Source organism: Suncus etruscus, chromosome 5, assembly GCF_024139225.1.
Source record: "Suncus etruscus isolate mSunEtr1 chromosome 5, mSunEtr1.pri.cur, whole genome shotgun sequence".
NCBI lineage: Eukaryota > Metazoa > Chordata > Mammalia > Eulipotyphla > Soricidae > Suncus > Suncus etruscus.
Genome location: NC_064852.1, coordinates 57,666,812 through 57,678,904, shown reverse-complemented (window position 1 = coordinate 57,678,904; position 12,093 = coordinate 57,666,812). Strand labels below are relative to the sequence as shown.

The following is a 12,093-nucleotide window of genomic DNA, read 5'->3' as shown; positions in this document are numbered from 1 at the left end:
AATGTGTGTGTTATGGTCAGGTGCATCTTATAGAGTGAAAAATACAGTACTTCTGGCAGGTTTTAGAGGTCTTATTAGATGCCAGGGATCAAATCCAGGTTTTGCCTTGTGCAAGGCAGGTGCTCTACCTGAAGTACTGTTGCTCTAATACTCAATATATGCAGATTGCTTCATTTTGCAAACTTATATTCATGTAAATGTGGTCATATATTTTAGAATGTACTCATATCAAATATTTCTCCTGAATTTAATTTGACATTACTACTAGTACCTATTATTTTACTTAGAGGGAGCTTCTCAAGTGATGCTCAGGAGATACCTGGGACCCCTTCCAGCAACTTTTGACCAATCAGGCTAGCCGTTCAACTTAAGGACTTGAAGAGGTTGTTGCTACAGTGCTGGGGAACCCCTAGTGATGTTGGGAGACCATGTAGTGCCAGGAATCATCCCACTGCTTTTTGGAGTCTCCATTGCTAGCCTCAGCAATGATACTCAGTAGCTATGTGTAAGACACATCCCTTATCCCCTGTACTATCTCTCTGGCCCTATCTTTTATTTTAGTATGGAAACTTAAAAATGCTTAATGTTTCACATAGGTAGTAATTAAAATATTTGGAACAAAATTAGAATTAAAAACATATAATGAGACTTGTGGAATTCTTAAGTTTAGAGGTCAAAGAGTACAATAGGCAAGGTGCTTGCCTTGTTTGCACCTGACTCCAGGGCTAATCTCTGACACTCCAAGTAATTCCTGAGCCCTGCCAGAAGTGATTCCCTGACAGCAAGCTAGGAGTAAGCCAGAGCATTGCTGAGCGTGGCCCAAAAAAACAAATAAGAAAAGATCCTGAAGTTTACTATTAAAGTTTAATATTAAAAATAAATTTTAGGGGCCAAAATGATAGGACTCTTGCCATCCATGAGACCAGCCCAAATTTGATCCCTGGCATTCCTAGTGGTCGTCCTAGCCTGCCAGAAGCGATCCCTGAATATCCCTGAATGTGGCCCAAAGAACCAGAAATAAATAAAAATAAATTTCAATATATAAACATACCTGTGTTTATATATTGAAAATAAACATTTTTTTTTTTAGGTTTTGGGATCATATCCAGGCTGCTCAGGAGTTACATCTGGCTCTACACTCAAAAATTACTCCTGACAGGCTCGGGGGACTATATGGGATGCTGGTGATTGAACCCAGATCCGTTTTAGGTCATCTGCGTGCAAGGCAAATGCCCTACTGCTCTGCTATTGCTCTGGTTCCTGAAAATAAACATTTAATTTAAATTAATATATATGTAATTACAAATATTACATATTTATATGTGTGTATGGAATTAACCAAATCATGGTTACTTAATGAGCTTTTTATATTTAAGTTTATGGTGAATATATTTAAACATTGGCTCATACAATGTTAGTTTGCCTCATACTTATTCAGAAAATAGAACCCATTTTCTCCATCATTTGCATGTGGAACCTCAAGCAATAAATAATAATCTGATTAATATATTTTATTGTGAAAATCAAATATTAGGTAGTACAATAATTATGCATCTATATATAAAGGTTTATCTATTGGGATTATACTTTTTAGTTGTGAAGCTGTTTGCTTTTAATGAGTATAAGATTGGACTAATATTATTAATTATGCTGTTTGGCTTTCAAAGGATATTTCAGGTGAGGCATAACAGAAGCACAGGTAAAAGTTTTAGGGAAGGCAAAATGATAAGAGGCAGATTAAAGAGTAATGTGGTAGAAAAGCTGGCTAGGGAATGGGATGAAGGTATTAGAAAATTTAAAGGTAGAAAAATCACTTCAGGTAATAGCTGGTTTCCAAGTAAACTGGCTAGCAAAAAAGGGAAACCAAAGTAACATTGCCTACTCTTCTTAAAAAGTAATATCTCTTTGTATTAGGTGAAGCTAGTTTTTTGCAAGCTCAAAACTGAAAGATTATATTGGTTCTTTTATAAGGCATAACTATGTACAACTTCTTAAAGACAATTGTGGTAAAATATATCATTAAAATGACCTTATTGGAGCTGAGGAGATAACATATAGGACTGGATAGAGTGAATACTTTGCATCCAGAACTCTCAGATTCAGTGTTGCCACTGCTTATTCCCCTGAGTGTCACAGGGAGTGATCCCTGAACACCATGCCAGGAGGTGCCCCCAAGCACTGTTGGTTATGCCTTTAAAACTGAACCCGGCAAAGCAAAACAAAAATAAATAGTTTTAAATGAATAGTTCAGTATCATTCAGTCTATTTTTGCACATCCTGCAGTCATTATCACTGTCCTTCAACGAAACCTTTTTCTTCTTGAGAAACTGAAACTCATATCCAGTAAATACTAATGCTCCTTGACTCTTCCCAGCTTCTGACAGTCATTCCACATTTTTGTCTCTGATTTTGACTGCTAGAAAGACTTAGAGGAGTGCTTATAGTAATTTTATTTTGTTACTGGCATACTTCATTTAGCATCATGTCTTCAAGGTGTCATTCTTGTAGCATATTGGCATTTTCTCATTTTTACAAGCTTAATTTTTCACTGTTGATCCTATTCTGTTTATTCATCCATCCATTGATGACCTGTGAGCACTGACCAGCAAGCAGTTTAGTAAGAGGGCCCACAAATGTGGTCCTGCTTCAAGTGGCTGCTGCCAGCAAGGCATAGCAACTCTAGCTCTGGCTCCCAGAAATCTTCTTGCAAAATAGAGGCTTAGATAAGGAGGCTTAGAATAGTACAGTTCAGTAACAGAATGAGAGACTCAAATGCAGGACATAAATACATTTTTAAGTCTTCTAGAGAAGAAGAAACAAGTGAAACTGTTTTAATAAGTATTTTAGTGTATGTTGCTGCAAATAGGAAAAAAATATGTATCTATGAGATTCTTCCATTATATTTCAGCTTTGTCTTATTTCAGATTTTAAAAACTTGGTTTTGGTCCAGACCCAGTGGTGCTGAGGGACTACTGTTGATTCAGGGGCCACTTCTGGTGGTGCTGTGGGATCTATATATTGTGCCAGAGATTGACTTGGCATCTGCTGCATGCACGACAAGTGTCTTAGTCTCTGCATTATCTCTGCAGCCCCTTTAATTTCAATTTTTAAATATCACAATTTAGACTAACAACATTTTACTTACTCATTTACCAAATACCAAAGTACCATTTACTAAATGGTATTGGATAGTTCAAATCAAAAGGAGTAATTGATTGCTCTGTTTGCCAGTTGTCTTGAATATCTTTAATTCATGTTTAATTTTTTTCTGTAACATATAATTTTGTTTACATTGGATTTTTAATAATTTTATAAAGGGGTAATAACTCATGGAATAATTAAATATTAATTTTTAATATGTGATTGTCCGAAGTTCTGGACTAATGAAGGAAAACTTGTAGAGAGATTTTTTCCCTTTTTTTTTCTTTTAAATAGGATGATTTTTAATAGTGTTAATTGAGAGTCCTTTTTGTAATAAGAATACTTTTGTTTTGAGAGTCACAAAATGGACTCTAGGAAAGATGGAGAGTAGGAATGTATTTCTGGAAATATGGTAGAACTATTGATCAACTTTTATGATAACTAAATATCTGTCATCTGAGTGACTTTCTTCAACTATTTTTTTTTTTTTTTGGCCATACTCAGCTGTGCTCAGGTCTTACTCCTGGCTCTGTGTTCAGGGACACTGCTGGCTGGTTCAGGGGACCCTATTGGCTGTCAGGGATGGAACCTGGTTAGGTACATAAAAAAAGCACCTTACCTGCTGTAATGTCTCTCTAGCCCCTGTGATTTTTAACAATTTTGTTATTTTGTTTTAGTAGTATTCAATAAGATAGATACTTAGAAATTAAACGTAATTTAAGTATTAAATTTTATTTTTGGGAGGTGCTACACACACTGCTCAGTGCTTACTCTTGCTCTGCCCTCTTCTGTAGGACTCAACAGACCATATGGGTTGCCAGGGTTTGAACCCAGGTTAGCTGAGTGCTAGGCAAATTCCCCACTTTCCATATTAGTTCTCCAGTTCCTTAAGTGTTAAATTTTTAAGGAAAGTAGGTCAAGAAAGCAATCATTTTAAGTGCTATCTACCCTTGCAGACAATCTCCAAAAGATAAAGTCCAGTTTTCTGACACTTCACTTTAAGCAGCTTCTGACTTTTGATGCCTTCTGTGTTGGATATTGTCCTCATCAGATGCCACATCATTTTCTTATTTTGATAACCAAGTGAAGTGATCTAAAAAGTCTGCCAGATGGAATAAGACACTTTTTTTTTTTTTGAAAGCTGTTGCTAAGGCTTAGTCAATTGGTGCATAGGTCAATTGTGTGCAAGGCAAGTGCCTTATCCACTTTTATATCTCTTTGGTCCTGGAATGAGAATCATTTTGCCATGATTTCAGTCCACAGACTAAATAGCAATCTGCTACTTTCTAGTAGTCATGTCTGATTAAGCATTTATGATGCTTCCTTGAAATGTAAATGTTAATACTTATACTAATCGCTTAACTACACAAGTTCTGAAAGAGATCAAGATATGTCCTTTCCTTAATAGAGGAGTCATTCTTTAGGAAATGAGATTATCTGTTCATTCTATTTAAGTAATAGGCAAGTAGTTTAATTGATTGACTTGGCAGTTTGCATCATAGCATATAAATTACTGGCACTTATGCACCTGGAGCTTTGTTCTATAATGTGTTTGTAGCATATTTTGAAATAACTCAAGTGTCCAAACACAGAATAATGCTGATTTCTGGTAATATACATTATAGTATCTGATATTAGAGAAAATAAGTAAACTTTGGAGACACATATATTCCAGACTATCTAAAGGGAGTTTTATTTTATGTTTTCTAGATTGAAGTAGTTGCAGGATTGGTAGTATAAGAATATTATAGTTTATGGGCCAAAGTGGTGGCGCAAGTGTTAAGGTGTGTTCCTTGCAGGCGGTTAACCTAGTATGGACTGTGGTTTGACCCCCTGGTGTCCCATAAGGTCCCCCAAGCCAGGGACGATTTCTTTTATTTCTCTCTCTCTCTCTCTCTCTCTCTCTCTCTCTCTCTCTCTCTCTCTCTCTCTCTCTCTCTCTCTCTCTCTCTCTCTCTCATTTTTGTTTTTATGGCCACATATGGTGACACTAAGGGGTTACTCCTGGCTGTGTACTCAGAAATCGCTCCTGGCTTGGGGAACATATGGGACACCAGGGGATTGAACCGAGGTCCGTCCTAGGCTAGCATGTGCTTGCGTCACGGCTCTGGCCCCTGGGGTGATTTTTGAGTGCAGAGCCAGGAGTAACCCCTGAGCGTCACTGAGTGTGGGCCCCCCAAAACAACAAAACAACAAAAAGATGAGCAAAAATGAAGAAAGGAAAATTTTCATTGCTGGAGAACTCCTATTGTTATGTTATAAGACTATATATATATATATATATATATATATATATATATATATATATATATATATATATATATATACATACATTATACATATTTATACATATATGCATATATGTATATATATTTTCCAAACTAAGGATCAAAGAAACGGCTGTATATAGACAAAACCCCAACTTTTTGTACATTGTAAAATTTCCCAAATGAATATAGTTTATTATCCAATTAACTTAAGCTAACTGTTAACAAGATATTATTATTCAATTGAATTCTTACCCTGCTATTTCTTTTTATGTTTGAGATTTTCCCCAACTTAAATTTGATTTAAATGAACTTAATTTAGTGCTAGCATGGATAAAGCAAATTTTGAATTTGGTATTTGTTTGACATGTTTACTACTCCGTATGTTTGATATTCAAGAAATGTTTGGTATTCAATTCCGCCTTATTAAAAACAAACGTAGGAGCTGGAGAAAAAGTACACCAGGCAAGGTGCTTGTTTGTTCAATGAGATAGGTATTTGGTGTTCAATATTCTGAGCTGAATCCAGGTTCTGTGCTGAACTCTAGCACCTCATATAGTCCTCTGAGCCCTGCCAGAAGTGATTCTTGAGTGCCAAGTCAAGAGTGATGCCTCAGTACTATTGGGTGTGAGCCTTTCTCCCCCATAAAACTGCTAAATGCTTATTTTGAACCAGTAATTAAAAATATTTTTTGTTGTCTGCTATTGATTGCCTCTCAAGCAGTTTTTAGGGATCCAGGGGCCACTTTCAGCTGTACTTGGGCAACTACTCTGAACAGTTCAAGTTGATCCCAGTGGTCCTAGGGGCCACCATTGTACTGGTGGGGGTTATGCAGTGCCAGAAGATCACTGTCCACCAAGCTATATCTCTTCATCCTTTACTTTTTAATTTATTGGATAGCAAACATCTTAGAAATGATCATAAATGACTTTTTTGGTGTGTGTGTGTGTGTGTGTGTGTGTGTGTGTAACAAGGGAGCTTTTAAAATCTCTTCTAGCAGAATTTAGGAGGGAAATGGTGAACACTATATAGTGGCAAATTTAAGTATCGCATTCATTGGGTTTCTCTTTGTTTTCTATTTTTTAGTGGTTTTTGGCAAATTTGTCATATCAAGAAGCACTTTCAGACACACAGGTTGCTATAGTTAATATTTTGTCTTCAACTTCTGGTAAGAAATTTGTCTCCCAATTCTGCATTATAAATCAGATTTAGTTTTTACGTATGTGTGTATATGCATTTAAATCTTATGAATTATATTTCATTTGAATGTACACTAGAATGTTGAATGGTTTTTGTTTTGTTTTGTTTGGAGTTAAATCCATGATGTATAGGGCTTACTCTCAGTTCTGTATTTGGGAATTACTCCGTGCTATGTTTGGGGAACTCTGTGGGGTACTAGGGATTGGACCCAGGTCATCCATGTGCAAGGCAAGTGCTCTACATACTGTACTATTGCTCTGGCCCCGCACTATTTCTTAACTTCATAGTTTCATACATAGCCTATGCTATTTATTTTTCTTCAAATATTTTTAGTATTTTTTATGAAACAATGTGGTAAGATTTTTATTGACTATTATTGTTTTTCCTTTCACATATCCTTTCTGAAGATTTTTCTAGGCTCTTTGAATAAGTGTAATTGCTCTGTCATAACTATAATTTGTCTCATGAAAAGTATTTTTAAAATTGAATCACCACCCATATCTGGAATATAAAAGCCTTTCTGAGGCTATAAAAATAACTAAGCTCACATGCTTAAAGTAAGGTCAGCAGGGGCCAGAGTGATAGCACACTGATAGGGCATTTGCCTTGCACGTGGCCGATTCCAGGGTGACCTTGGTTCTATCCGTAGCTTCCCATATGGTCCCCTGAGCCAGGAGCAATTTCTGAGTGCATAGCCAGGAGTAACCTCTGAGTGTCACTGGGTGTGGTCCAAAAAAAACAAAACAAAAACTAAAAGATAAGGTCAGCATGTTATTTGAATTGCTTAATTTAGTAGTCTTATTTGTTTAAAGTAAATAACACTATACTTGATATGTATTGTTGAAATAAATGTTTGGAAGCTTTTTGTGTATCATTTTTAAACTTTTCAGCCTAAGTAACTACAATTTTTTTCTTACCCTAGTTTTAAATAAATGATAACATCTTTTTGAAAGTTAGGTATAATTTGTTATTTAAATGATTTGGTAATACATAATTTTGACAGTTATTTTAGCTAATCTGTTTTTTAACTTTCCTTCTTTCTTAGGACTATTTACTTTAATTCTTGCTGCAGTGTTTCCAAGTAACAGTGGAGATAGATTTACTCTTTCCAAACTATTAGCTGTGATTTTAAGGTAGGAGTCTAGATTTTTAACTAGTTCATTATGCTTAGAATGTTATGTTTAAGAAATTTGGGTAGTGATATAGGATAGTTTATATAGCCAAACAAAGGTGAGGATAAAAAAAAATGACATACTGTTCAGCTTTGCATCATATCCTTGAACTATTTTACCAAATTTTCCTGGCGGAAAGTAGAGGGAATAAAACAAAGACAGTTTTGGACCGAAGAGAGTCTACAGGGCACTTACCTTGTATCCTGTTTAGCCTGGTTCAAATCCTCAGCACCACCTGAGTGATCCCTGAGCTACACAGTAATAATCAAAGTGTAGCCTTTAGACAAAACAAAAATCGTTTAGTTTTTGTTTTCTTCCCATAACAAGTTGCCTGTTTTGTTTTAATTTTAGTTTTCACTTCTCAAAACAGAACATACAATCTTCTCTGATTGTTTTATCCTTAGGTGATCAGTCAATTATTTCAATATGACCCACTTTGCAATTTTATATGACTGCATAATATCAATATTTTAATAAAATAATTTAATTTAAATATATTTGAATAGTTTATTTTTAGTTAACTTTGTGCTTAGCTTATTTTCCCTATTGGAATGTAAGCCAGGTTAGAGAACATGCATTGCATATAAGAAGCCCATTTCAGTCCCAGGCACTGCATATAGTGCCTCTGAGCCTTAGCAAGAGTGATTTTTAAGCAGTCAGGTGGGTGCAAGTATGAATCTCATAGCATATGCCCAAAATAACTTGACATGGAAACAGTCTTTTATTTAGAAAGAAGGGAGCTGAGCCATACTTGCCAATGCTTAGGAGCTGTTGCTGGTGGTGCCTACGGGACCCTGCAGTAGTGGGGTTTGAATCAAGTTCAGCCATATTCAAGGAAACACCTTGAACTTCTATTATATCTCTGTCCATATGGAAAAAATTATAAAAGAAAATCCATTCTAGTAATTTAAAAAATTCTCATTTGGCAGTTTAGAGATAAAATAGAGTGTAACTTTGAACTATACTTCCTGTAATTATTACTAGTCATAAGATGTTAGACAAGTTTCTTTATTGTCTGTAAGTTTTCTCATCTGAATATTGAGAATTCTTAAAGGAATATTTTATAGAATTTGTCTCTGAGAATTAAATTAGTTATACCTCTGGAGTGATTCACATAGTGATATACAATAGATGTTGAGTTTATTTATCTGTTTTCAGAACTATTATTTAAATAAAATGAAAACATCTGGTTCCTCGTATTTTTGTGAGCTTAAAAATAATTACTGCATTTCATCCCTTACGTTCCCTTGGAGCCCACCAGGAGTGATCCCTGAGCACTCCTGGGAACCAGGAGTAACCTTTGAGCATTTCTGAGAGTGGCCCCAATACAACGATAACACTTCAGGATGGCAGTTTAGTTAAAAATGTCCATGTTGAACTAGGGAAATAGGACAGGAGTTAAGGCACGGGGTTTGCATGCGGTCAACCTGAGTTCAATCTTGGCAAAACATATGATTTCCCGAGAAACATATGATTTCTCAGAGCACAGAGCCTGGAGTCAGCTCTGAGCACTTGGACAGGGCTGTGTGTGGCCCCAAAACAAAGCAAAATACCCCAGGTTGATCACTTCTGGAAGCTCCTTTTGGACTGGCATTTCCTTCATGGGCCTCTGTTGCCATCACTGGCTTCTGTCCTCACTGTTCAAGTGTCACATTGTCATGGTGACACATCTTCTAATATGTTTTTTATCTTTGTGTTTTGAAAATGTTTTTTAAGGAATCTACTGGTTAGATTTATTGTCTCCAAAAATGTCTTTAGAGACATTTTATTTTGTTCATAATGTTTTATTTTGTTCATAATGTTTCTTTGCTGATGACCACAAATGTTGGCCTATCACGATATTTTCTCAATACAGATTCTATTTACCTTTAGTGTTTTTAAAAGGTACCTAAAATTGAAATAATGTAAATCAGGTGACATAAACAGGACAATTATGTGCCTAAATATTTTTGTAAAGGTGTCCAATAAATATATTTTCCTGAAAAAAATTACTGCATTTAAATTTCAACACTGACTTGAATATACAATAAAATGATCTATTTTAAGGGTATGAGTATTTCATAATGACGAGATTTGACCTAAGATGGCATAATTTTAAAAGGGAAAAATAATCTTTATATTTTCTTAATGGTACTTGGATTTTCTGCCTGTTAAGCTATATAATTAGGCTGGTCTTTTATTAAGTTAGTTTTCATCCTTTTGGAAAATATATCTTATAAAATGCATGGAAATAGACAAGCTTCATGAGGACAGAAATTATATCAGTCTTTTCCATGGCTATAGTCTTCTATTTAACTCAGTAATATATAAATTGTCTTTAATTTCTACATCCTTAATCTAGTCTTATTTTCTAAACTATTAAAATATATTATTTTAAGTATTTAAGACCAGCATTATTGTTAATTTAGGTTTCTTCAATAACAAGGAATAATACAATATTTAATAAAATTAAGTATTATCAATGTAAATGACTAATGTGTGTATATATATTATATATAATTAGCTCCAGAAGACTAGAAAAGAATGAAAAAATGTTTAATCTTAATTGAAAAATGGTAGCAAGTAAAACGGGTTAAACTCTAGAAACCAACTGTGTTTCAATCCCATTTGTATGCTTTGGATTGAATTCATTGTTTCTTCTATTTTTGCCTTTTTATCTCATATATAGAATGATATTGGAAGTCATAGTAATAATAATAAGATCTGTATAAGATAAACATTTTGCATTTTGGTTTATACTGTTTCATATGAATATAGCATGATATGAATATGGCGCTTAATTATTCTCATTAAATTATTAGATATTAGTTAAATAACTAAATTCTTTGACATTTTTACCCAGATGTGAGATTAGTCTTGATCACTTGCAAATCACTTTTATACTTATGATTAGCTCTTTTAAGGAATTTTTATTATTTTATTTGCCACTAATGGTTGTTGTTCTTCAGTATTGGAGGAGTTGTGCTGGTAAATCTATCCAGTTCTGGAAAATCTGCTGGAAGAGATACAATAGGTAAGAATTTGATCACATTCTTTCAGTAATTGAGAATGTTTGCTACTCTCATGGATCATGTGCATGCACAAACACAAAGGGTATGCACAAACAAGTTCTTTCTAATAAAACACTTCATTTGAAATAAACTCTCAAAAAATTAATTTAGTTCTTCATAGCTTTCATTTCTATTCTTTATTAATTACATATATAACTATAAAAACAGGAATTAATATTCGCTATACCAGTGGTGGGCAAACTTTTTATCAACTGAGCCAGATCTTGCCAAAACCACGATTGAAATTTATTTTGAGAGCCACACAGGGCGCGCACTGACAGAGGCTAGGAGCAGAGTCCTGACTTCTGGAGCGGCCGCCCGGCACATAGAAGAGCCACATAAAAAAGTGTAAAGAGGGCCCGGAGAGATAGCACAGCGGCGTTTGCCTTGCAAGCAGCCGATCCAGGACCAAAGGTGGTTGGTTCGAATCGTCCCATATGGTCCCCCGTGCCTGCCAGGAGCTATTTCTGAGCAGACAGCCAGGAGTAACCCCTGAGCTGGGTGTAGCCCCCCCCCCCAAAAAAAAGTATAAAGAGCCACATGTGGCTTGCAAGCCGCGGCTTGCCGACCACTGGGCTATACTAATACCTTCTCTGTAGATTACTTTTACATTTTCCCATATTTCAACTAATGTTCTTCTTCTGTTCCAAAATTGCGTATATGTTATTATTATGCCCCTCTAGTTTTCCTTTAACTGCAAGTATTTCTCAATCTTTTAAAAAAATAATACTGTTCATAATTTTATAGATTGTTTCTCAACATAGGGATACCTATATTTTTTTTAGAATGGAATTTTTATTCTGTATTTTGGTATGGAAGTGATGCTGTGTCCTGCTAAGTTCTTTAATATCAGGAGGGACATATGTCAATTTGTGACCTTAATTTTAATGTCTGACAGGTTGTTCAAGTATAATAAAGCCATTAATTGTTTCTGTTATAATTGGCATTTTGGTTCTTGCCTTTTAACAGTTAACTATGGTGAAAATAACTAATCCATTGCTTAGAAATAACAAAACCTAAGGTACAGTCATAACCTTGATTAATGGTTTTTCTCTGAATACTTTGGTATTTGGAGTTTATTGAATAACCTAATATTTACTACACTCTCCTTGGTTATTACCTGCTGAGCTATGTTTTGAACTGCCTTACCTCTTATCACCTAAAATAACTCTATGGATATAATCTAAACAGTAAAATAGTAAGCAGTAAAGTAGTAAAATAGTATATATATAAAATAGTATATATTTGTGTGTTTGTGTGTGT

At 34.9% G+C, this 12,093-nt stretch overlaps 1 protein-coding gene across 1 annotated transcript in view; it reads left to right on the top strand.

Annotated features, from left to right (window-relative positions):
• The window catches only part of SLC35F5 (solute carrier family 35 member F5), a 49,254-nt gene that overhangs the window by 14,447 nt on the left and 22,714 nt on the right, over window positions 1-12,093 (top strand). The window contains exons 8-10 of the mRNA XM_049773575.1: window positions 6,495-6,576; window positions 7,654-7,741; window positions 10,729-10,793. Of these exons, the coding sequence (XP_049629532.1) occupies window positions 6,495-6,576; window positions 7,654-7,741; window positions 10,729-10,793 (235 nt within the window). The remainder of the gene's footprint in view (window positions 1-6,494; window positions 6,577-7,653; window positions 7,742-10,728; window positions 10,794-12,093) is intronic.